General features: G+C 47.5%; 1 protein-coding gene across 7 annotated transcripts in view; it reads right to left on the bottom strand.

The window, feature by feature from the left end:
• Positions 1–27,068, bottom strand: part of FARP2 (FERM, ARH/RhoGEF and pleckstrin domain protein 2) — a 76,805-nt gene that overhangs the window by 43,424 nt on the left and 6,313 nt on the right. For all 7 annotated transcript variants that reach the window (XM_068163958.1, XM_068163955.1, XM_068163957.1 and 4 more), the window contains exons 3-6: positions 4,909–5,013; positions 2,701–2,743; positions 2,214–2,292; positions 215–312 (exon numbers count right to left, since the gene is read on the bottom strand). In XM_068163958.1, coding sequence (XP_068020059.1) covers positions 215–312; positions 2,214–2,292; positions 2,701–2,743; positions 4,909–5,013 — 325 coding nt within the window. The remainder of the gene's footprint in view (positions 1–214; positions 313–2,213; positions 2,293–2,700; positions 2,744–4,908; positions 5,014–27,068) is intronic.

Genomic DNA, 27,068 nt, shown 5'->3' with positions numbered 1-27,068 from the left:
GACAGGGTGGAATGGTTTGAAGCTGAGGGACAGCTGGTTTAGACTGGATCTTAGGAAGAAGTTCTTCAGTATGAGATTGCCCAGGTTTACTGAATGCGGAGAATGAAATGCCATGAGACAGAGAATGCTGCTAGGTACCAAAAGCTTCTGTACACTCTTTACCTCAGGTCAGCAGTGTCAACAGCCCCTGCTGGCACCACAGCTTGATACTCACATTGCAGAAGGTGAGAGACCAGAAGAGCAGCTGTGTTGTCACTGCAGGTCAGTCGCTCCTCTGCCAAGTCTCTTTTGATTTGCAATGCAAACAGGTATCTGAAGAGAGAGTTACAAGTACCAGAGTTACACCTCACCACGTGGGAGTAAAATGACTGACCAGTACTTACAAAACCAGCATCTCCTCATTCTTCCTCTCCAAATCCAAGGCAACACAGAAGTCTTGCTACCAAGGATGGTCAAATCAAACCAAATAACCCATGAATAATCCAGCACCACTCAGTGAGACCTGGACAGGCTGGAGAGTTGGGCAGAGAGAAATGGAAGGACAAGTGTAGAGCATCTGGGAAAGAGCAACCCCATGGACCAGTGTAAGTCAGGGATTGACCTGTTAGAGAGCAGCACAGGGGAAAGAGACCAGGGGGTCCTGGTGGACAACAGGATGACCCTGAGCCATTAATGTGTCCTTGTGGCAAAGAAGGCCAATGACATCCTGGGGTGTATTAGAAGAGGTGTGGTCAGTAGGTGAGAGAGGTTCTCCTCCCCCTCTTCTCTGCCCTCATGAGGCTGCATCTCTAATATTGTGTCCAGTTCTGGGCCCCTCAGTTCAAGAAGTACATCAGGCAGTTTCTTGAAAGAGTCCAGTGCAGAACCACAAAGATGCTGAAGGCAATGAGACATCTCCCTGCTAAGGAAAGGCTGAGGGAGCTGGGGCTCTTTAGCTTGGAGAAGAGGAGACTGAGTGGTGACCTCACTCGTGTGTATGAAGATGTGCAGGGCAGTGCCAGGAGGATGGAGCCAGGCTCTGCTCCCTAATGTCCAATGATAGGACAAGGGGCAATGGGTGCCAGCTGGAGCAGAGGAGGTTCCTTGTGAACATAAGGAAAAACTTTTTCACTGTGAGGATGCCAGAGCACTGGAACAGGTTGCCCAGAGAGACTGTGGAGTCTCCTTCTCTGGTGACATTCAAAACCCACCTGCATGTACTCCTGTTTGACCTACACTAGGTGATGCTGCAGTGGCAGCAGGGGTTGGACTGTAAAATCTCCAGAGGTCCTCTCCAAACCCTAACATTCTGTGATTTATCAGCACAAATGAAGACACAGGAACAAGGAAGCAGAAGGAAACCCATGCTTTTAGCAAGTTGGGTTTATGAAGTAACAGCAGCTATAATTTTTAGCTGGAAATAAACTCAATGAATACTTAAGTGATTTTTATCTATCAGAACAAAAGAGGGAAGACCATCACTTATTCTGCTATCTTGTTAGGAGGAGACTTGATGTGGCCCTGGGCACCCTGATCTAGTTGAAGGTGTTCCTGCTGACTATAGGGGAGGGTTGGACAAGATGGACTTTAAGGGTCTGTTCCAACCCCATGCAATCGGTGACTCAGTCATCAATCTGCAAAGGTGCTCTATGAAGAGCACTGGTAAAAAAGTGGGAGAAGTAGAGCAATTTTTGCTAGATGGAGTTAAAGTGGGGGCTTCAGAAGTTTAAATGACCATTCCTTTATTAAAATATGTGCAGATTATTTTAAACCCAGCCTGTTTAATATTTTCTCTCCGTCCCATCTCTTTTGACACCATGATGTCTGAGCAGGGCCTGACCTGCACATTCTCCTCTTCTGAAAAGTATCTTTAGAACATTCACCTGCCAACATAGATTCATAGAAAGGTTTGGGTTGGAAGGGACCTTAAAGATCATCTACTTCCAAGCCCACTACCATAGGCAGGGACACTTTCCACTAAACCAGACTGCCCAAGGCCTCATCCAGCCTGGCCTTGAATGCCTCCAGGAAGGGGGCATCCACAACCTCCCTGGGCAACCTGTTTCAGTGTCTCACCACTCTCATGCATGTGCTGAAACTGTCACACTGACCAAAAGTGCTCTCACTCAACTTCAGTGCAAATTCTGGCTGAAAACACATGCAATGTCCTCCTTCTCTTGCTTCTCTATATTTCAGTAGGTAAAGTAAACCAATGCCTGCAGAAAATACTTTACCTTGTGTATTCCTCTTGCAACTGGCCCGGGTCTGGAGGGAAAAACTTCACAGCAAGACGAAGCATTGTAGTCTTTGGTCCTGTAAGAGAAATCAGTCAGTTCACAAAAGCTCTTTATAAGCTCATGCATATTCTGTTTGCCAACATGCATAGAAATCAGAGAATCATTAAGGCTGGAAGAGACCTCTAAGACTGAGTCCAAACTCAGAAGCAGCAGATGTCTTGTTTGCCTTAAAGGTAACACCAGCTGACCTGATCTATCAGGGTATTTATCACAAAGAACCATATCTTCACTAAGCTTCCATTCCACCCACCCCTTACTACATATTTAAAAGGTCAGGTTTGCATGCCTGAACAGGAACCACCACCAGCCCTCCCAAGGCCAATTTTCAGCAAAGCATAACCAGTAAATCAAGTGGTAATTGTGAAAGCAACCCACAATAAACAGATGTAAATTAAGGAGAACTTCCTTTTTTACAGCTACTTACTCCTTATTTGTTTAATAACAGGTTTCATAGGTTCCAGCCAAATCTGAAATTAAAGAAAAATCACAAATTGACACTGATATTTGAGTACAACATGAAAACATCAACAGTAAATGCAAATAAAGCACTCATTTAGCAGTATGCATTTCTTCCTCGTCACAGGAATGCAGCAGTTCCTTTGCTTGCTATTTGAATTGACTGGAAGGACATGGACCTGATGGAGCAGGTCCAGAGGAGTGCCACAAAAATAACCAGTGGCCAAAACACCTCTCTTCTGAGGACAGGCTGGGTGAGCTGGGGTTATTCAGCCTGGAGAAGAAAAGGCTCCAGGGAGACCTAATAGCAGCCTGCCAGTACCTGAAGGAGGCTACTAAACGGCTGCAGAGGGACTGCTTCCAAGGGTCTATAGGGATAGGGCAAGGAGCAATGGTTTGAAATCAGAGGAGATTTAGATTGGTTGTCAGGAACAAGTTGTTCACCATGAGGGTGGTGGAACACTTGAAGAAGTTGCTCAGGGCAAGTTGAGGCCCCATCCCTGAAGATATTCAAGGTCAGGCTCAACAAGGCTCTGAGCAGCCTGATCTAGTAGAGGACGTCCCTGCACACTGCAGGGAGGTTGGACTAGATGAACCTTTGGAAGTTGGACAAGCAAAGCAAATATTGCCATGGAATGCCCCATTCTATGATTCTGTGCATAAGTAGAGAAACCACTGATCTGGGCTTAAAGCTGCTGGACAACTGAGGCAAGGCAGCAGAATCTCTACTGCCAGGAAGACAGAAGCCATGCCAAAACACACAACTGCAGGCAGGAGCAAGCTACAGAATTACAGAAGCAGTGTGCATTGGTGCTATGAGCATTCTGTATGTCCCCAGTGGTATTTTCTGGGAGTACTAAAACTAGAAAAAGTAATAAGAAAAAAATAATAACAGATGGTTCAGAAGCTACATAGTCATCAACTCATAGAATGCTTTGGGTTCACAAGGATGTTAAAGATCATCTAGTTCCAACCCCCCTGCCATTGGCAGAGACACTTTCCACTACACAAGGTTGCACATCCAACCTTGTTTTGAACACCTCCAGGGAGGGGGCACCCACAATCTCCCTGGGCAACCTGTTCCAGTGTCTCACCACCCTCTTTGCGAGGCACAAGTGACTAGAAGGCTTAGAGAGTGTCAGTATTGCTTGGGATCAATGACTTCAAGATCATGATTTATCAGCAGCAAGATTTCACAAGCTTGCAGGTCTGCTGAGGTTTAGAAAAAGGCCCATAATGACTCCTAAACGAATTGAAGATCACTATCAAAATTACACACTGCAATATGATTTTGTAAGTGTTCCACAGGCTGCACTTTGAGTTGATGTTGCCCCTTTTAGAGGGAAGGAGAGCTCTATTTGTGTCCTTGCAGGTGGGAACATCAGCAACCACTGAACAATTTTTTTTTTTCACTTCACAAAAAGTGGAATCTGACTCCATCACAGATCTTCACAAAGTGGTTTGGGTTGTAAGGGACCCTAGAGATCATTGCTCCTTGTCCTATCACTATAAGCCCTTGTAAAAAGTCCCTCTCCAGCCTCTCCTGTAGCCTCCTTCAGGAACTGGAAGGCTGCTCTAAGGTCTTGAGCCTTCTCTTCTCCAGGCTAAACAGCCCCAACTCTCCCAGCCTGTCCCCATGGGAGGGGTTCTCCAGCCCTCTGATCGTCTTCAAGGCCTCCTCTGGACCTGCTCCAACAGTTCCATGTCCTTCTTGTGCTCGTGGTGCCAGAACTGGGCGCAATGCTCCAAGTGGGGATCTCATGAAAGAAGGGCAGAGAGGCAGAATCACCTCCCTCATCCTGCTGCTCACACTGCTTTTAATGCAGCCCAACACATGGCTGCCTTCTGGGCTGCCAGTGACCATTGCCAGCTCATGGTGAGGTTGTCTGACACTCCCAAGCCCTTCTCCTCCAGACTGCTCTTGAGCCACTCCTCACCCAGCCTGGATCTGTGCTTTGGATTCCCCCAATCCAGGTACAAGACCTTGCACTTGGCCTTGTTGAACTTCCTCCCCTCTGCTGCATTAGTTGTCATTCTGGCAAGCAAAGCAGACTGACAAGAATCACAGAGATAATCCCACAGAAGACTCCAGCAGATTGTAAAACTTTTGAACCTTAAGCAACTGAATTCAGACAACTTTTTGATGACAGTGAGTTTGGCAGGGAACTGTACTTACCCAGTAGGACTGGATGTTCTGGAATTCAATCCCAAAGTAGTCTGATTCAATCAAATTCAGATGCTTGTAAACTTCTGTCAGTAAAGTCTGCCCATAGTACTTGGACTAATGAAGGAAAAAAACAAAGAAGTAAAAATGCAGTGAGGTTAAACATGAAGAAGTTTCCAATAAATTAAAACAAAGCAACCCTGCTATCTTCAGGAATTGCAGAAGAAAAGACATCAAAGATTTGTTGCCATTATTCTTGCCACTGTCACAGGCAAACATTCAACATACAGGCCTGGTTCCACACAAATAGCCTTCACAGAATCAGAGCAACTCAAGTTGGAAAGGGCCACTGGAGGTCATCTAAGTCCAACCTCCTGCTCAAGGCAGGGTCAGCCATGAGACCAGACTAGATGAGCTGCAAACTATTTGCAGCTCCTTCAATAAACTAGCAGCATTTGTTTGTCCAGCTGGATACTGCAGTCTTCCCTCACAGCTGCAGCAGGCAAAACCATGCTTGCAGCAACCCCCTCGCTTCTACCAACACCAACATCCCCTCCCTGGAAGTGTTCAAGGCCAGGTGGGACAGGGCCTTGAGCAGCTTGGTCCAAGGGCAGCTATCCCTGCCCATGGGGGGCAGGATAAGGAATTGACAGGACAAGGAACAACAGGTATGCAGTGGAAGATGGGAGGTTCCACCTCTACATGAGGAGAAACTTCTTTGCTGTGAGCACTGGAGCAAGCTGCCCAGAGAGGTTGTGGAGTCTCCTTCTTTGGAGACTTTCAAAACCCACTTGGATGTGTACCTGTGTGACCTGCCCTAGGTGATCCTCTGCTGGGGAAGTTGGACTCAATGACCTCTGGAGGTCCCTTCCAACCTTTAACATTCTGTGATTGTGTTCAGATCCCTTTCAACCCAAACCATTCTATGATGAAATGATTCTATGGCCATGCACAACTTGCACACCAGCAAGACCTGAAAACTTGTGCAGATGCTGTAGGCGAGTCCAAGATGGCCAAAGAAGGCTGCTACAGGAGGTTGCATCCAGCAAGAATTTCTCTGAGCTGAGAAACTCAGGTGGCCCCTGCAGGAAAGCAGGAGCTGTGCAAACAGAACTTGTTGGGGCCAGGCTGGCTGCTGCCAGGGATGGCAGGGGCTGCGTGTCACAGCACATGCAAGGCCATTGCTGACAGAATGAGCACTTGTCTTCTACAAAGGAACATCTCTGAAAAACCTGAACTGTTTTCTTCCAATAATGGTCAAAAAAAACACAAGGTAGTAGCATTTGTTCTGTTAGGAAATAAACAGGAAGGCTGCAGCTCCCTGCCAAAGAAACCAGGGAGAAGCCCAACGCTGCCCTCTCGCACCAGGCCTTCTGTGCAAGAGGAATTCCTCCTTCAAGAAACCCACTCACTAACCCTTTTCACAGTCAAGTTAGGTGCAAAGCCACAAGCCAAACATTGGCAGAAAGCAGCCATAGTAGCAAGGGAGAAAGCAGGAAACTTTCACAGTGCACACAAAACAGCTGTGCCTGGGTCTGCTTCTCAAAACAGATGAGCATCTGTGATCGCCTGACTGCAGCAGCCAGCAACAAAAAGACAACAAGGGAGGGGATTCTGCCCCTCTGCTCTTGTGAGAGCTTGCCTGCAGCACTGCATCCAGTGCTGGGGCCCCCAACACAAGAAGAACGTGGAACTGTTGGAGAGGATCCAGAGGAGGCCACAAAGATGATCAGAGGGCTGAAGAACCTCCCCTGTGGGGACAGGCTGAGAGAGTTGGGGCTGTTCAGCCTGGAGAAGAGAAGGCTCCAGAGAGATCTTTGAGCAGCCTTCCAGTTCCTGAAGGGGGCTACAGGAGAGCTGGGGAGGGACTTTTTACAAGGGCTTGTAGTGACAGGATGAGGGGCAATGGCTTTGGGCTGGAAGAGGGGAGATTTAGACTGGAGATTATGAAGGAATTCTTTACAGTGAGGATGGTGAGACACTGGAACAGGTTGCCCTGGGAGGCTGTGAATGCTCCCTCCCTGAAGGTGTTCAGGACCAGACTGGATGAGGCCTTATGCGCTATGGAATGGGCTGCCCGGGAAGGTGGTGGAGTCACCATCATTGGGGGTTTTCAGGAGGAGACTTGACAGGGTGCTTGGTGCCATGGGTTAGCTGTTTGGGTGGATTGGATTGGTTGATGGGTTGGACATGATGATCTTGAAGGTCTCTTTCTACCTGGTTTATTCTATGTAATATTCTAAAGACTTTTGCATCCTTTGGGATTATTCCAGCAACACACAGAAGCTAGCAGGATGGCTAGTGCAGGCTGCAGAAGGAGGTAGCACAGACACCAGCATCCATGTTCTACCTTGGAGCGTGGACAAGTGCAGTGCCAGGGTCTGGCAACACTGTGGTCAGCAGGGGTGATCAGGCAGAACACAGCCTGGGCATTCATGCCGCCAAGGACTTGTGTATTTGGTATAACTGAAGTGCTGGAGGGCTCTGCAGCTTTCCCATCCAAGCAGGCACACAGTGCTGTAACTGACCCTCTAAACTCAGAACCCCTATTTTATGGCAGTATTAGGCATTAGAATACATTTGTAAGAGAATCAGGACAATTGATTAAAATGAAAACACCTGACAGCAAGAACAGGCTGCTTGAGGTTAAAATAAAGAGGGGGATAAAAAGTAAGAAACTAGTGAAAGTTGAGGAAATTGTTTCATGTTACTGAGATGCATGAAAATTCAAGAGGAGATTAACTGTGGATGGTTTTAGAACTGGGGGATGCAGCTAAATAGCTGTGGATGACTTCCAAAACACTCACCAAAACCCAAACTTAAAGATCATATACTCCAACCACCCTGTCATGGGCAGGGACACCTCCCACTGGACCAGGCAGCTCAAGGACCCATCCAACCTGGCCTTGAACACCTCCAGAGAGGAGGCATCCTTAACTTCCCCCTGGGTAACCTGTTCCAGTGTCTCACCACCCTCACTGTGAAGAATTTCTCCTTAATCTCCAGTCTAAATCTGCCCTCCTCAAGCTCCAATACATTCCCTTTCATCCTATCACAGCTGAAACAGCTTTGGTGATCACAATGTGAATGGAGCCAACTGAATCCAAGGAGCAAAGTACAGAAGCAGAAAGGCAGAAGAACTGACTCACCCTCCTCACTCACATTCTCACCTGCACCAGTTACCTACAAGGGCAACCACAGGTGTGAGGCAGAGGTCAGGCACATTCACCTGGCACAAACACCAGTCTCCAACCTATACTTTGATGGGGGGGTACATCCTATACAGCTCCCTTAGCCTATTCTCACAGCAGAGGTGCTCCAGCCCTTGGATCATCTTTGTGGCCCTCCTCTGGACTTGCTCCAACAGCTCTGTGTCCTTCTTATGATGGGGACACTGAAATGGGAGGTGTTCAAAGGTCCTTTAGATGTGACACTTAGCTAACATGGTGTAGTGGTGAACATGACAGTGTAGGGTGAATGGTTGGACCTGGTGGTCTCCAGGGTCTTTTCCAACCTCAATGACTCTCTGATTCTATGATATTGAAGTGGATGAAAAAGAAAGTTATGCAGTGGGTATTTCCACCACATTGTTTAATCTGCACAAAAGCCAGCACAGAGCATAATATTTTAAGTAATTAATTAGTGCACTTCTGACGTCAGAGCAAGAAGCTTCATGAATGCATCTCAGAAAGGTCCTGTTCTCAACACAAATTCAGAACACAGCATGCTTCCCATTCCAAACTTCTCAATTACTCTTTATGTGCTGCCAAGATGACTGCTGATATTACTGAATTACTGAATTATTCCTCATGACCAAAAAAAAAAGAACAAGAAAGAAAGTAAAAAACCCCACAGGGCAATACCACAAATCAAGGAGGCTGCTAACAAAAGCCTTCCCCAGCTCCACTACCAGGCACTATCAGAAGACTCTCCAGGACAACAGATTTGTTTTTCAAATCAATCCATATATTCAGATCAAGCTTGAAAAGCTCCTAAGGCTCCACAACCTCTCTGGGCAGTCTGCTCCAGGGCTCCACAACCCTCACACCAAAGAAGCTTCTCCTCATGCTCAGATGGAGTTTCCTGTGATTGAGCTTGCATCCATTGCCCCTCATTCTATCACTGGCTCCCCCCTCCTGACAGACATCTTTCAGGTATTTGTAGACATTGATTAGGTTCTCTCTCAGCCTTCTCCTCTCCAGACTGAAGACCTGTTCTCCAGACCCTTCACCAGCTTTCTTACCCTTCTCTGGACATGCTCCAGCACCTCAACGTCCTTCTTGAAGTGAGGGCCTCAAAACGGAACCCATTACTCAAGCTGCAGCCTCACCAGTGGTAAGTACGAGGGGAGAATCCCTGCCCTGCTTCCTGCTGGCCACAGCTCCCTCAGGACTGTGCAGGCAGGGTATCCTGACAGGCTGGGGATGCTATGGGGATCCTGCACTAGCGGAACACCTGTGTGACTATCCCCTGCCCATGCACCTTCTGACCAAGCTCAGGGCTAGATCAGCACCAGACAGGAATGGAAATTCACATTTTCAAGTGAAGTTTCATGACTGGCCTTCCAGTTTTGGCCTTCCAGTATCTGAAGGGGGCCTACAGGAAGGCTGGGGAAGGACTTCTCAGGATATCAGGTAGTGACAGGACTAGGAGGAATGGAATGAAGCTGGAGGTGGGGAGATTCAGGCTGGATGTGAGGAAGATGTGAGAGTGGTGAAGCCCTGGAATGGGTTGTCCAGGGAGGTGGTTGAGGCCCCGTCCCTGGAGGTGTTTAAGAGCAGGCTGGATGAGGCTCTGGCCAGGCTGATCTAGTGTGGGGTGTCCCTGCCCATGGCAGGGGGTTTGGAACTAGATGATCCTTGTGGTCCCTTCCAACCCTGACTGATTCTATGCCTGAATAAGGTATCTGTATTTGTCAGTCAGAAAAGCAGACACATTGCACAGTGGCAGTTTTTAGGACAAAAGAGTAAAACCTAAGTAATTTTAAGAAGTCAGGATGACAGCTACTTTTGGTACTCCTAAATTCTCAGCTATCACTGCCCTTTATGACAGATCCTCCCTCTGCCATAGGTGTTGATTTAGGATGAGAGAAAACCAAATAGGGAAGGCACAGCCTGTGCTTTCCCACAGGCCAGCGACTCCCAAACATACCTTCCAGAACATCTGAATTTTCTGCTTCCATGTATTTTAAACTAAAACCCAAGAACCCCTCAGCATTTTCATACTGAGCACCATTCTCATGTTCCAAAGTGGACAAAGTGCCCTTGCTCAGATTTTCCAAAAATGAAATCCACTTTTGGCAGCAGTTATGCCACAGGGGGGAAAAAAGGGATTTAAAAATCAGCCTGAAAGCCAAGGGATTGGGAAAAAAAAGAGACTTTGGAGACTTATAAGCACAGCTGCACCTGGGGCACATCAAGAAAAGTGTGTCCAGCAGGTCAAGAGAGGTTCTCCTCCCCCTCTACTCTGCCTTGCTGAGACCACACCTGGAATATTGTGTCCAGCTTGGGGCTCCCCAGTTCAAGAGAGACAGGGATCTGCTGCTGGAGAGAGTCCAACACAGAGGCATGAGGATGATGAAGGGACTGGAACAACTCTCCTGTGAAGAAAGAGTGAGAGACCTGGGGCTGTTTAGTCTGGAGAAGAGAAAGCTGAGAAAGGATCTTTAATTAATGTCTATAAATATCAAGACGTCAATACATAAATATCAAGTGTCAAGATGATGGTACCAGGCTCTTTTCAGTGGTGCCCAGTGATAGGACAAGGCACAATGGGCACAAGCTGGAACACAGGAGGTGCTGAGGTTGTAGCCAGGAAGGGGTTGGTCTCTTCTCCTAGGCAATCAGCACCAGAACAAGAGGACACAGTCTCAAGCTGCACCAGGGGAAGTTTAGGCTGGAGGTGAGGAGAAAGCTCTTCACAGAGAGAGTTGTTAGACATTGGAATGTGCTGCCCAGGGAGGTGGTGGAGTCACCATCCCTGGAGGTGTTCAAGAGGGGACTGGATGTGGCACTTGGTGCCATGGTTTAGTAGTCATGAGGTCTTGGGTGACAGGTTGGACTTGATGATCTTTGAGGTCTTTTCCAACCTTATTGATTCTATGATTCTATGAACATGGGAAAAAGCTTCTTTACTGTGAGAGTGCTGGAGCCCTGGAGCAGGCTGCCCAGAGAGGTTGTGGAGACTCCTTCTCTGGAGACTTTCAAGACCTGCCCTGGGTGATCCTGCTCTGGCAGTGGGGTTGGACTGGCTGATCTCTAGAGGTCCCTTCCAACACCTGGCATTCTATTATCCTATGATACAGAAGGAAAAGTGGCCACTGACTCCCAACTTCTTCAAATGCCAGCTGACCTTGGATTTTGTTACAGATTATCTGCCAGTGTTGGAAGAAGCAGCAGCCATTTGGTAAACAGCTTATCTGCATGAGAGGAAGGAGTTTATACTCATTGGGAAGAAGTTTGCATCATCACCCACAAGTGGCCAGCACAGAGCATCCCAAGAGCAGCACAAGCATGAAAAGTGAACCAAAACTGGTTTAAAGAAAGACCCCTTCACAATCCACAGGTTCATTCCTTTGCCCAGTGGGTGCACTTGAGTGGCCATCCCAGTGCAAAAGTGCTGTCTTACCTTCCAGCAAATTAAAACAAAACCCCACAGTGGGCAACTAAACACAGTAGTTACACTGGAGTTATTTCCTCTCTTAACCAGAAATATACAAACACTGGGGGGAGTTTATAGCTCTGTTTATCTAAAGCCCTTTTCTAATCTGTTAGATCTCTGTCCAAATGCAGCAGGAGACATCAAAAACACCCTCAAAACTCTCCATTAATAACTGTCATTAATGTTGTGTCTAAACAAGGCCTGCATTTATGAATCCAGGATGGTGTTTGAACCACAGCTGTCATAAAGAAGGAAATAATGCATGACGGCAAGAAATACCAGTCAGTAACTTTCTGTTTGAACGGCTAAACCAAGCCCACCTCACTTCTCCATACCTACTTTTCCATCTGCAGGCTGGAGAAGTGAAAAAGCCAGCTGTCTCATTTTTCAGTCATTTATTAGTTTGGGTTGGCATAAGTAACTCAAATGAAAACGGGCCCTGCCTGCCCACAGAAATGGGTACCTAGTGACAAGAGATTCAGAGAATCACAGAGTGGTTTGGATTGGAAAGACCTTAAAGATCATCTAGTTCCAACTTCCCTGCCTGCTGTGGGCAGGGACACCTTCCAGTAGCCCAGCTTGCTCAAGGACCCATCCAATCTGGCCCTGAACACCTCCAGGGAGGGGGCATCCACAACCTCCCTGGGCAACCTGTTCCAGTGTCTCACCACCCTCACTGTTGAATATTTCTTCCTAGTTTCCACTCTCAATCTCTCCTTTTCCAGCCCAAAGTCATTGTCCCTCATCCTATCACCACAGGACCTTGTAAAAAGTCCATCCCCAGCTCTCCTGGAGCCCTCCTCAGGTACTGGAAGGATGCTCTAAAGTCTGCCTGGAGATTTCTCCAGGCTGAACAGCCCCAACTCCCTCAGCCACAAGGAAGGTTCTCCAGCCCTTTGATCATCTTTGTGGCCTCCTCTGGACCCTCTCCAGCAGTTCCATATCCTTGTGTTGGGGACACCAGAACTGGATGCAGTGCTCCAGGTGGGGTCCCACCAAAGCAGAGCAGAAGGGCAGACTCACCTCCCTTGTCCAGCTGGTCTCAAACCCTGGTTTCAGGTGCTCAGCCAAATACTATTTAAGGCTGATCATTATCCCAGCATTTAACAGTAAGTTTCAGCCTCAATTATTGTCAATTTCTCCTCTAATACTGTGTTTAAAAAATTGTTTCAAATACATGTTTTTGTTTTATTCACTCATATAATGAGAGGTTATTTTACTAGGACAGTAACCCCTCCCTGGAGTTGTTCAGGGCCAGGTTGGATGAGGCTTTGAGCAACGTGACAGGATGAGGGGCAATGGCATTGAAGTGGAAGAGGAGGCATTTAGACTGGAGATTAGGAAGAAATTCTTTCCAGTGAGTGTGGTGAGACACTGGAACAGGTTGCCCAGGGAAGTCATGGATGCCCCTGCCCTGGAGGTGTTCAAGGCCTGGAGAAGAGGAGACTTGGGGGGGGACCTTATCACACTCTACAACTACCTGAAGGGAAGCTGCAGTAAGGTGGGAGTCAGGCTCTTCTCCCACTTGTGACAAGATGAAAGGCCTGAAGCTGGACCAGGGCAGGTTTAGGTTGGATGTTAGGAAGCACTTCCCCATGGAAAGGGTAATTAGACACTGGGATGGACTGTGTAGTTGCCACCTCTGGAGGTGTTTAAGGAAAGACTGGATGTGGCACTTAGTGACATGATCTAGTCAATGAGATGGTGCTAGGTCATAGGCTGGACTTGATGATCTCAGGGGTTTATTCCAGCCTCAATGATTCTGTGATTCTAAAAGGCCACATTGGCTGAGGCCTTGAGCAACCTGGTCCAGTGGGAGGTGCCCCTGCCCATGACAGGGGGTTGGAACTAGGCAATCTTCAAGGTCCCTTCCAACCCAAACCATTCTATCTATGACAATACCAAAAATAGTTTGCACTGCATTTAACAGCCCACAGAGCACCAGAAGTATAACCTGGAATGCTATGGCTTTCTGATTCTCTTCCACAAGGTTACTCTCACCAATTCACACCCTTGCAGCCCACACCTCCTGAAGACAACAATCCTCACTTCTTCCAAAACTGGGTCAACAGCTGGGAGTCAACCTGGCATGCACATAAGGTTTGTGAAATGTCTACTCCTTCCCTACTAGAGAATTTTTTTCCCACCCCAGTGAGCATGGTCCAGCTGCCAGCACACTGAGTCTTAGGAAGAAGCTCTTCAGTGGTCTGGCACCCAAAATGAGTTGCTTCCTCTGCACAAATTCAGCTAGCCCACATTTTCACCTTGAAAATGTATTTCTTTTGGTAAATATGGTGTGTCACAGAATTCCTAGGTGGCACTGATCTCCAGTTTCCTCAAGCATGAAAGCTGCAAAACCAAGCAGACATTGCTGAGCTATTTTAAGCTGTTATTGTGCTGCTGATTTGGCAGAGGCACTTTTAAAGAAAAATAAACAATCCTAAGACTCTCCCCCACTCCCCCTCCCCAAGATTGTTTGTTCTAATATGTCAGTGGTTGGTTTGTTGTGGGGTTTGGTTTTTAACAGAAGGCACAGCCAGACAAAAGGCTGGTAGAAAAGTAAGCCTCTGGCTCAGTTAATTAAGGTTTGCTTTAAAATCTGTGATCATTTAAAGGTTCAAGCAGTGATAAAGCACTTCACTGCCAAATGAACCAGCTCTACCCAACAAACATGCTTTTCCAGAGTGACTAGAATTGCCTGATGCCTGAAAGTAGGAAAACAGTCATTTGGTGACATGAGAAAAGATCCCCAAGAGGGAGGGAATAATGTGAATGAGGCTGGGAAATGTATACTTAAGAAGACAACATGTACAGACAGAAAAATGGTCCCAAGAGTGCTCTCATGCTGAGATACCTGCAGCAGTGAAAATAAAACATGTTGTGCTCAAAGAAAACCGAAACAGCACCAGGGCCAAGCACTCAGCCAGCACATGGTTCCCAAGCACTGTACACAAGCAGCACAGGAAAGCCTGATAAAAATGACTGGGCATCAAGCAGAACTTCTCAGTTGCCTCCATGAGCTGGAGAGAAAGTTACAAACATGACTCCTCAACACCTCTGCTTCACACACTGCTCTACACTACCTGGGGAACAGGTAGGTCACCCAAACTAAAAACCTGGAGCACATCACAGGAAAGAATTTCACAGGATGTCGCTGCTCTGACACCAGAGTTGATGCTTGCTCTTAATTAAACACTCAGCTGATGACAGCAGCAGCATGGAAAGCAGCTGCCTTGAGGTGGCTGATCCCACTCAGAGGTGAAGATGGTGGCAGTGGCAATGTCAGAAGATTGCATTAATGATGATACTGGGATAGCTTTTACAACACATACTATTTCTGATAACCTGCAAAGGGCCAGACCAAAGCCACACTGACAGCCTTGTCCCAGCCCTTCCCTTAGGGCTCACTGGGAAGGGCTCAGCCTCCTCAGCTGCTGCATTAGGTATCTGTGTTATTTCCAGTCCTTATACAACTTGGTGACTGAAATAAGCAAGGACAGTTATAGATATAATTCATATATATGTAGTTTATAGATACAAGGGTTAGTTATAAAGACAGCCTGCTGTCAAAGTGGGCAGTATTAAGAAAAGTGTGGCCAGCAGGTTGAGAAAGGTTCTCCTCCCCCTCTCCTTTGCCCTGGTGAGACCACATCTGAAGTACTGTGTCCAGTTCTGGGCTCTCCAGTTCAAGAGAGATGGGGAACTACTGAATACAGCCAACAGAGAGCCACAGACATGCTGAGGGGACAGGAGCAGATCTCTGAAGGGGAAAGGCTGAGAGACCTGGGGTTCTTTAGCCTGAAGAAGAGCAGTCTGAGAGCAGGTCTTCTCAGTGCTCAGCAAGACAAAGGGGACTGTGGCCAGGAGGGCAAAAGAGGTGATTCTGCCCCTTTGTTCTGCTCTTGTGAGACTCCACCTTGAATATTGCATCCTGTTCTGGTGTTCCCATCAAAGAAGGGCACAGAACTGCTGGAGAGAGTCCAGAGAAGGGCCACAAAACGATCTAAGGGCTGAAGCACCTCTGTTATGAGGATAGGCTTGAGGAGTCTGAGGTTGTTCAACCTGGAGAAGAGCAGACTCTGGGGACCTTACAGCTGCCTTCCAATACCTGAAGGGATCCTACAGGAAGGCTGGAGAGGGACTTTTCATAAGGGCGTCTAGTGACAGGACAAGGGGGAATGGCTTGAAGCTGAGATTAAGACTGAATCTTAGGAAGAAGCTCTTCAGTGGTGAGACTCCAGACCAGGCTGCCCAGGGAGGCTGTGGATGCCTCCTGCCTGGGGGTGTTCAAGGCCAGGCTGGATGAGGCCTTGAGCAGCCGAGTCTAGTTGAGAGGGGTCCCTGTCCATGGCAGGGAGGTTGGAGCAGATGATCTCTAAGGTCCTGTCCAGCCCAAGCCATTCTGTGATTCTATGATTCATGCCCACATTGATCAGATTTGAACAGGCTTTCTGTGTGAGGTGTAAGGGTACCCCAGGCTGGCACACTGCTTGAGGAAGCCTGCCTGGAAGGAAACAGTTACAAATATTTAAAAACTAAGGCACTCATGAATGATTCTTGAAACAAATGAGGCATTGTTACAGGAAAGGCCAGAACCCTCCTTTGTTTTATGCAAAACTGAAATGGTACCAGGTGCCCTAACCTCACTCCCCGCTGTACTTTGAACAGAGCTTTGACATCATGGCTATAGGTTAATAAATACCTACAGGCCAGGCTAGACATGCCAAAGGCTCTGCTAACTAACCCCTTGCCAGCAGTTCTCTTTTCTTGCACCTCTGGCTTTGGGCTAGCTGGCCATGGAGCACACTGAGGAGCAGCAATGCCTGTCTGTTGTGATTTCAGCTGAAGCCCATGTCAGACAGAGTCTCTACAAAGTCCTTGGTCCTTTTCTCAAACTAATATGGGGATTTTACCACTCCCAGTTTGTGCCCAGGCTCCACCAAGTGTTGTGCCCAAGGTGACTAGAGAAGAGCTGCTCAGGTAACAAGTTCAAGGTCCTGCACCTGGGTCAGGGCAATCCCAAGCACAAATTCAAGTTGGGTGAGGTGTGGCTCAAGAGCAGCCTTGTGAAGAAGGACTTGGGGGTGTCAGATGATGAAGAACTCAGCAGGCAACATGCACTGGCAGCCCAGAAGGTAGCTGTGTGCTGGGCTGCATCAAAAGAAGTGTGACCAGCAGGACAACCTGTTCCAGTGTCTCACCAACAGATAGGGGCATTGGACTGGAAGTAGAGAGATCTAGATTGGAGATTAGGAAGAAATTCTTTACAGTGAGGGTGGTGAGACACTGGAACAGGTTGCTCAGGGAGGTCATGGATGCCCCCTCCCTGGAGGTGTTCAAGATCAGGCTGGATAAGGCCTTGAGCAACCTGGTCTAGTGGAAGGTGTCCCTGCCCATGGCAGGGGGGGTTGGAACCAGATGATCTTTCAGGTCCCTTTCAACCTAAACCATTCTATGAATGTGTTTATGAGCATCAGCCTAGATCTCAGGGCTGGAAAGAGACCTGCAACTGAGATCCCATCCTTTCTGATCACTTAGGAAACATCACCTCTGGAGGCTGGCCACAGCAGTGAGTAGGCATTAACAGTTGCAGCTCCTGTTCCTCCACCAGGAGGCTGGGAAGAAACTATTTTTTTAGCAGTGTTTTCAAGTCTGCTTTCAACACCACAAAAGCTCTCTCTAAAAATACAGAAGCTTGTATGCAAAACCCAAGCACAGTGCTAGAGAAGTGTCAAAAAGGCATTAGAACTTCTGTGATGAGTAGAAAGAGATTACTGAAAAGCAAAATGCTCCAATTTTGAGAGCCTGACTTTTGTTTCCTCTCCACATTTTGTATCCATGGGTTTCAACCTCACAGCTCAGGTCAAGGCAGCAGCACGTGCACACATTGTTCAAAGACTTCCAGAAGTGGCTCTGAACTCCCATGACAGAATACTTGGCAGCTTACAGAACAGTAGGGGTTTTGAGGGAACCTCTGGAGATCATTGAGTCCAACTCCCTGCCAAAGTAGGGTCACCTAGAGCAGATCACACAGGAACGTGTTCAGGTGGGCTCTGAAAAATCTCCAGAGAAGGACACTCCACCACCTCTCTGGGCAGCCTGTTTCAGTGCTCTGCCACCCTCAAAGTGAAAAAAGTTCCACCTCATGTTCAGATAGAACTTCCTATGCTCAAGTTTATGCCCATTACCTCTTGTTCTGTCACTGGGCACCACTGAGAAGAGTCTGGCCCTGTCTTCCTGACACCCGCTCCTTGGATATTTGTAAGCACTAATGAGATCCCTCTCAGCCTCCTTTTCTGCAGGCTAAACAGCCTCAGCACTCTCATCCTTTTTACTCATTAATGACTGCTGCCTGGTAGAGGGGTCTTCCACCACCCACATTCAGCACCACAATCTTGAGAAGTACATCTTTCCCAGAAAGTACCCTGACCACAGCAGAGTTTTGTAAATATTCCATTGCTGGGGCCTCCCTCTTGCACAAGTAGGCAACTCGCCCGTGCCAGAAGTGCAGCTGCTTGGCAGGAGAAGCAGATGCCACACAGGTATGCTTCTGCAACCCTGCTGATTTAAATTCACATCCCCAAGGCTGTGCTTCTCCGATTACTGCTGGGCACCAAGAGACACCAGGCGTGATCCAGGCCCTTCGTGCAGCAGCACTAACCTAACATTTCTCTGTGCTGCCTCTCAGCACACTGCTGCTCTGGAGATGCCTTTAGAGGTCTGAGAGTTGATTTTTGGGGTATTGGTGGGGTTTTTGTTGTCTGGTTGATTTCCCCACATATTCTACAGAAATATGCATCTGTGGACCCAACTTTGAATGTCCCCCACACTCAGAGAAGGCATCCAGAGAATTGTTTCTTGAGTCACGTTGGAGGCCGCACCACAAATATTGGGTTCATGTTTGGGGCCCTCACTACAAGAAGGACATTGAGGTTCTGGAGTGATCCAGAGAAGGGCAATGAAGCTGGTGAAGGGAATGGCTCTGGTGAGGAACTGAGGGAACTGGGATTGTGTGTCACAGCCACACAAACATTACATTCATATTTCAAGGCCTGTGATAACTCCTGATCAGCATTTTACTAAATGGTGTCTGTGTTTCAAGTTCCAATATGGAGATAGAACAGATTCCTCAGACAGGAATATTCAGGCTGTTTTCTCCTTTGCTACAAGAGAACTCAATTTTATTTTCACATAATCAGACACCTAATACTGAGAGAACTGTAAAGCACTAAGTTGTTTTTACAATACAATTTAAGCTCACATTGTCCCATGATAATCAACAAAAAAGCACCCCCCCCCCCCCAAATGTCTGTCAATAAAATGGCTGCATTTTTACTTTTCCCCACCCAATACCACATTCCTACATTGCATCAAAATAGTCCAGCCCCAAACACAAAATAACAGGTCTAAAAAAAAAAAATCAGCAGCAGAACCAACCAGTGCCCAAGCTGCAAGGCTTCACTTACTCTCTTTTTAAACCCTATGATAACTTCAGATTTCAAATGGTGAATTACTAACTTTCTCTTCTGAGGTCAGACAAAAATAAGTCCTAAGGCAGCTTATTTTCCCTATTTAGGAGAGTCAAAGCAGAGCAATGACAAACATCTGGCTATGATTCTTTCTGGAATTTTGACTATTTCTTCTCAGCCAGGGAAGAAAAACACTGAGCTGACTAACACAGCATCTCGATTCCTTCGGCACACTGCTTAATAGGATTCAGGAGCAGGCTGTCCTCCCACTTCCCACATATTTAAGCTGTTAATACTTTTACAGCCCAGAGCGGGCAAAAAAGCCTTTATGAAAGGAAGGACTAAGCAGGGGAAGGGAGAGCAAGGGCCAGGCAGCTGGTGCCAGAGCCTGCCTGCGTTGGAGAGCCTGCAGCAGGCTGCCCTGTCCTGCCACAGGAGCTGGCAAGGCACTGGGCTTTGCCAGGGCCCACAGGAAGGGCAGCCTCTCTGAAAAGCCATTTCATACAAGATGTTTTTCAGTGCCCACTGCACACTCTCCATTTGTAACAGACACACTTATCTTAGAACTGCTCAGGAACTGCATTTTAAGCTGCAGTATTCCTGCTTCAACATTCCTGTTTCAGCCCCAGCGAAGTCCTCATGGGTACTAACACCCCTGTAAGGAGTTACTGATAAGCAGCATTTCCAGCGTGCACAAGCTGAAAACAACTCTCTTCCAAACCACAGGAAGTCACAAGGCATATACAAGCTGTTGGATTGTTTCCTCCACTGCCTCAAAAACCTCCCGTGGGCCCAGCCCAGCTCCTGATTTGGCTCCCCACTGCAGCATGTCTTGGCTGTGTGCTCCAATGGCCAGCAGTAAAAAAAGGGACACCTGAAGAGGTGCCCTTCTCACGACAACTTTTCCATGGCACAGGCCTGACCACTGCACAGAAAGCAGAATAACTAAGCACAGTTACTTTACTCTCTGTATGTGGATGGACATAAAGCAGAGTAACTGAGCATAGTTATTCCACTCCAAACATATGGCTGGAAAGTAATTTTGTGCTTGTAACTGTGCAATTTGTAATTTAAATAAAGCAAGGAAGAGTCCTATAGGTGGCCAGCAAAGACAGTATCACTGTGGGACAAGGTAGTAGGAGGACACAGACTCAAGCTGTGCCAGGGGAAGTTTAGGCTGGAGGTGAGGACAGAGAGAGTTGTTAGCCATTGGAATGGGCTGCCCAGGAAGGAGGTGCAGTCACCATCCCTGGAGGTGCTCAAGAGGGGACTGGATGTGGCACTTGGTGCCATGGTTTAGTAGTCATGAGGTCTTTGGATGACAGGTTGGACTTGATGATCTTTGAGGTCTCTTCCAATCTTATTGATTCTATGATTTCTAATTACCAAGTAGCTCTTTTCAACTTAGTACTGAATAAGCCATTTAAATATTGTAGTAACATAGTAACAAGTTTCACAGGGTACATCAGAAAGCTCCAAAATAGATAGGTATGAGCAGGGAGAGAATGATACCTCATAAGAAAATATTGAAGGGGGGGGGGGGGAGGAGGAAGGAAAGTGCATTGCACTTAAACGTAAGGCAAAAATATAAATATAAGGCAAAAATTATTCACTTTGAGGGTGACAGAGCCCTGGACCAGGCTGTTCACTTCAACTCTACTTGAGTTGATCCTTGGGGTCCCTGCCAATCTGGCATTCTGTGACTCTGTTTTGGGATCCCCTTTTCTGGAGAATTTCAAAACCCACCCGGACATTGTGCTCTTGTGTAACCTGATCTAGGTGACCCTGCTTTAGCAAGGGGGTTGATGATCCCCAGAGGTCTCTTCCCACCATCCTGTCACCCTGTGTAATCTTATTTGAGTAGCCTCATGAATGGCACTGGAGTAGAAATGTTTCCTTCCAAGGCCACCCACCAGGGTCAGAAGGAGAGGGACACGTCGTACAGCACCGCAGGCACGTGGAACACTCTCTGTCTTTCATGTACTCAGTAACAAAGGGAGAAAAGGTGCAAGCACCTTCAAGAAACTGAGTCATGCCCAGGGAACAACAGGCCTGGTGGAATTCCAGAAAAAATAAAAAGTCCCAACAAAAAGCATTTTGCTAAACCCTAGCTTCACACTGCAAGGCATGAGCCTGGCCCACGCAGGAAAACCTGAGGCCATGGGGAGACTGCAGGACAAAACACAAATCCCAGTACTGTTAGCTAGTATTTTGGGCTGCATCAAGGGGATTGTGGCCAGCAAGGCAAGGTAGGAGATTCTAACCCTTTGCTTTGGTGAGACCCCCCCCTCAAATACTACATCCAGTTCTCGTGTCCACATCATAAGACAGACTCAGAGCTGCTGGAGCTAATCCAGATGAGGGCCACAAAGATGATCCAAGGGCCGGAGCACCTCTGCTATGCAGACAGGCTGAGGAAGATGTGGTTGTTCAGCCTAGAGAAGACTCCAGGGGGACCTTGGAGCTGCCTTCCAATACCTGAAGGGAGCCTACAGGAAGGCTGTAGAGGGACATTTCATAACAGTGTCTAGCAACAGGACAAGGGTGAACGGTTTGAAAGTCAGGGAGAGCAGGTTTAGACTGGATCTGAGGAAGAAGTTCTTCAGTGGTGAGTCTCTGGAACAGGTTGCCCAGGGAGGTTGTGGATGCTTCCTCCCTGGAGGTGTTCAAGGTTGGGTTGGATGAGGCCTTGAGCAACCAGGTCTAGTTGAGAGGTGTCCCTGCCCATGACAGAGGTTGGAGTACATGATCTCTGAGGTCCCTTCCACCCTCAGCCATTCTGTGATTCTATGAAATCTAAGGTAAGTTCAAACCAACATAAAGCTTACTCATGCTATGGATGTGTTTTAGTGAGAAGCAAGTTACTTCATTATTTCTAGCAAAAGGAAGAACACACTTCTGTGCTCAAAGCAACTCAACAAAGAGCAGCACAAAAGCAAAAAACATCTGGTCTGAGTCTTCTCACGGAGTAAAACAGGCAGGCAGACCCAGCTGGTTTTGCTGAGCACTAAGAACCACACTCTGATTTTATAGTGGCTGTTGCAGCTCTACAGAATTCATTTTTCAGTAGGTGGAAAAAAAGAAGCAATCAACTATAGGATAAGGTAGGAGTATTTCTCTCTCCCTAATTTTATTTTCCACTCAAGTAGAAGGAGAAGAGGAAGTACAGGCAATTGAAGAGGAGCCAAGCTCCCCTCAAACTGAGTTTGGTAAACTTGAAGCCTAATAATCTAAACTTCTTTTTCAAGGGCACTTCCTCATAGCACAGAGCATAAATCACCTCAGAAAAGCAAGCCCACATATTTCCTACCTAAGGAACACCATAGAGACTAAATATTAAACATCACATTCTGGCAGCAATGCCATGGGATTCCTGTAAGGTTATGCAAAGAGAAAATGGGGTCAGAGAGGCAGACCTTCTGCTCTGCCTATCTACAGACCACAGAATCACAGAAAAGAGCCTGGCACTTTCATCTTGGCACCCACCTCTCGTATTTTATAGACATTGATAAGCTCCCCTCTCAGCCTTCTGTTCTCCTGACTAAACAGCCCCAGCTCTCTCAGCCTTTCTCTGTAAGAGAGATGATCAAGTCCATCATCCTCACAGCTCTCTCTTGGACTTTCTCCAGTAGATCCTGGTCTCTCTTGAGCTGGGGAACCAGAAACTGGGCACAGTTTGCATTTTTTGAAAGCATTACATGTGTCCAGCGGGTCTAGGTAGTTTCTCTTCCCCCTTTACTCTGCCCTGGTGAGAGTGCAGTGTCTGGTCTGGGCATTTCCATTTCAACAATGTGATGTTTGCTAACACTTAGCAAAGACTTAACTCTCCTGACCAGGCAAGATTTGGGGGAGGTACTGCTATCTGTAACATTCTCTGCACCATCCCTGCAAAAGCACAAAGGAGTGGGCAAGTGGCACTGCAATCAGAGCCTGTATCCCTCTAGGAGAGCTGCTTAACCATGAATTTCTTTCATGCCTGTTTAAAATGAACACCCATGGCAGCCCACACCGCCCACTCAAAGTGCCTGACTTTTCCCAATTCTTGCCCTCAATCCCCAAGTGAAAAACTTCAATTTTCTATCACAAACAGCAGTCAGGAGTAACTGCTACCCCACCAAACAACTCAAGGGAAAGAGGGTTACAGTTTGAGACCTCATCCCTGTTTGCTAGCATCCTCTGCCCCATCTAGACAAAACTGAAAGGTGAGGAAGGCAATGCTTTAGTAGGACTCTGGTGCTGCAGTTCACAGAATCACAGACATTCATAAAATCCCCTCTTAACCTTCTCCAGACTAAACAGCCCCAGGTCTCTCAGTCTTTCTTCACAGAAGATCCCAAATCATCCTCATAGCTCTCCACTGGACTTGCTCCAGTGCATGCCTGTGTCTCTCAAATGGGAGAGACCAAAACTGGACACAGCATTCCAGGTGTGGTCTCACCAGGGCAGAGCAGAGGGGGAGGAGAACCTCCATAGAGCTGCTGGACACACTTTTCTTGCTGCACCCCAAGATGCCATTGGCCTCTTTGGCCACAAGGGAACATTACATTGAGACTCTTGAACATTCCCAGAGCCTCGAGCACAAGTCCTGTGAGGAGAGGCTGAGGGAGCTGGGATTGTTTAGCCTGGAGAAGAGGAGGCTCTACAACTACCTGAAGGGAGGTTGTAGCCAGAAGGGGGTTGCTCTCTTCTCCCAGGCAACCAGCACCAGAACAAGAGGGCACAGACTCAAGCTGTGCCAGGGGAAGTTTAGGGTGGAGGTGAGGAGAAAGTTCTTCACAGAGAGAGTTGTTAGCCATTGGAATGGGCTGCCCAGGGAGGTGGTGGAGTCACCATCCCTGGAGGTGTTCAAGAGGGGATTGGATGTGGCACTTGGTGCCATGGTTTAGTAGTCATGAGGTCTTGGGTGACAGGTTGGACTTGATGATCTTTGAGGTCTTTTCCAACCTTATTGACTCTATGATTACTGTGCCCTTGTGGCCAGGAGGGCCAATGGCATCCTGGGGTGCATCAAGAAAAGTTACTGACTCTGGACCTTTGTGAGCTCAATGCTCTACAGATGAACAAATGATGACCCCTTCTCCTCACTGCTTATGACACCAGGCAAAAGTTTGAGTTGTTCAGTTCTGACTGACCTAAAGAAGAACAGTACCATATTAAATACAGCCTCAGCGAGCTAGCTGCCCAAACGGGGGCGTTTCTGTGGATGTCATGACCAGAGAGTGCTTTCCAGGTAAAAAGAGAAAATTAAGATAGTTCCTAATTATGGGAAACCTCTCTTCATGATGTGAAATAAGCAACAACGTGGGTATGGCATTTTGCCCTAATCAGGGGATGCAGCCAAACACCTTACAGATGAATCAGGACCTTGAAAGCAGGGATAAGTAACCTTTGTTTGAATGAATACTGAGGCCTTTCTCACAGATACTGTTGCCACTGCCTTCTAATGGAGATGACAGCAAGCTGAGTGGTGTGGTTCATGACAACGAAGGATGGGTGCCACACAGAGGGACCTGGGCAGGCTGGAGGGGTGGGCTGAGGACAATCTCATGAGGTTCAATAAGGCAAAGTGCAAGGTCCTGCACCTAGGTGGGGCAATCCTCGATCTCAGCACAGGCTGGGACATGATGAAATTGAGAGCAGCCCTGCAGAAAGGGACTTGGGGGTTCTGTTGGATGAGAAGCTGGACATGAGCCAGCAATGGGGACTTACAGCCCAGAGGGCCAATGGCATCCTGGGCTGCATCCAAAGAAATGTGATCAAAAGAAGGTGATTCTGCCACTCTGCTCTGCTGAGATCTCACCTGGTGTGCTGTGTCCAGCTATGAGACACTGAACACAAGAGAGACATGGACCTGATAAAGAGGGCCACAAAGATGATCAGAGGGCTGGAGCACCTCTCCTAAGAAGACAGGCTGAAAGAATTTGGGCTGTTTAGCTTGGAGAAGAGAAGGCTCAGGGTAATCTTAGAGCTACATTTCACTATCTGAAGGATACCTACAGGAAGGCTGGGGAGGGACTGTTTAGAAGGGCTTGTGGTGATAGGATGAGGGGCAATGGTTTGGAAGTGGAGCAGGGTAGATTTAGGTTGGACATTAGGAGGAAGTTCTTCACAGTGAGAGTGGTGAAATACTGGAACAGGTTGCGCCCAGGGCTGTGCTTAAGCCCCATCCCTGGGGACATTCAAGATTAGACTCAGTGTGGCCCTGGGCAGCCTGATCTAGTTGGAGGTGTCCCTGCTGTCTGCAGAGGGGCTGGACAAGATGACCTTTGAGGTCCCTTCCAACCCAGTGTGAATCTGTGAAACTACAAAGAGAGGGAGCCAGTGGTGTGATGCAGAAAAGGGTCAGATAGTAGCAGCTGCAAGGCACAACAGCTAAACAGGTTGAGTCTTACTGCAACATGTAAAATAGGGCTGGAAAGGCTAAAGCAAACAAGAAGGTGATCACAAGAATGAAGGTGTGAGGTGTGGTGGTCCTGGATGGCAGGAGTTTCAGCTGTTCAGTTAAATAGTCCCACCCTAGAGACTGCACAGAGTGCCTGCAGGAGACAGCCCACTACAGGAAATGAAAGAGCCAGAGGTCAGTAGAAACTACCTCACTGGTCAGACAGCTGAGACTGGAGTATGACTCACAGTGGTCAAAAAAATCTAGTGTCAGTGAGGCATTTATGGGGTTTACCATAAACATGCAGCTTGATGCTGACACACAAATATCCAAACCAGGTCTCAGCAGGCAAAGGCTGGTTTTATTTAGATCCAAGAAATAGTCAAGAGTTGAGACAATGTAAAGAATGGAGCCACAGCTGAGCATGCATTCAGTGTCAGACTGAAAATGCTTTAGGGCAGGATGAGGGATTGAGGATGGAGCTAAGCTGGACCTGCAATGGAAGTCAGAGTGCAATGAAGATAACCAGAAGGGCATAGAGTCAAGACTGTTCCAGCGGGGGAAGGAGAACCATGTCAAGACTGTTTCAAAAACCCAAGGTATTGTGAGAGTAGTGAGCTACACTGAGCAGGGAAAAGGACTGAGGGGATCCAAGGGAAGGAGCTTGGAGAACATGGAGAGGCTACCACAGAGCTCCAGCACAGGACCACAAGGCCACCCAAGCATCACCAACGTGAAGGTGAGAAGGCATTCTGAGGTTGTCAGCCAAGCACAGCCAAAGGACTTCCAGCAGTAGATCAAAGACAATGAAGCAGGCTTTGACTGCCAGACAGAGCCAGGGAAGAGTCAGAGAGGAGGATGAGGAGGGTAAGGTACTGAGTCAAAGGGAAGATTTGCATGAGAAAGACGGCTGGGACAAGTATGGCAAGGAGAAAAAAAAGATCTGTGCTAATATACAGGAAACTTCCAGTCAATGAATCCCCATAGCAAAGCAGGAGCTAGGAGTTACAAATTCTTTCTCCATTTTCACAGCTTCCAGGAAACTTGCAGTGATTTTCAAAACTCCAGGGGTGGAGGGGAGGAGGCTTACTTGGGTTTCTCCATTTTGGGGGTCTTTTTTAGACTCAAAACACAGAAGTGCTAAGGTCTACACACAGCTTGGGAAAAAAAATGAAACTAAAAATCACACCCCAAACAGAAGGTTGGTTTTTGTTTAAATACATTCTACCACAGCCTCAAAAACCAACCAACCAGCCAGGCTTTGGCATTCTGCAGGGAACGTGCCCCCTGGACAGTGATCTGCAAAAGACATCCCCACAGACATCTTTTTCCACTCTCTTTGAAAAACCTGTTCAAGCCTGTGCAACAAACTAAGGCCACAAATACTGGCTCTAAAATCACAGACTCATGGAATGGATTAGGTTGGAAAGGACCTCAGAGATCATCTACTCCAACCACCCCATCATGGGCAGGGACGCCTCTCAACTCAACCTGGTTTCTCAGTGGTCTCATCCAATCTGGATGGGAGAGAAGGCATCCACAACCTCCCTGGACAACCTGTTCCAGTCTCACCACCTTCACACTGAAGAACTTCTTCCTCAGATCCAGTCTAAACCTACTTTCCCTCAGCTTACAACCATTCCACTTTGTCCTGTTGCTAG

The sequence above is a fragment of the Melanerpes formicivorus genome, unplaced genomic scaffold, assembly GCF_026170545.1.
Source record: "Melanerpes formicivorus ecotype bairdi unplaced genomic scaffold, bMelFor1.0.p_v2 SCAF_76, whole genome shotgun sequence".
NCBI classification, from domain to species: domain Eukaryota; kingdom Metazoa; phylum Chordata; class Aves; order Piciformes; family Picidae; genus Melanerpes; species Melanerpes formicivorus.
Note: the sequence above shows the minus strand (reverse complement) of the source record. Positions and strands in the feature narration are given on the sequence as shown.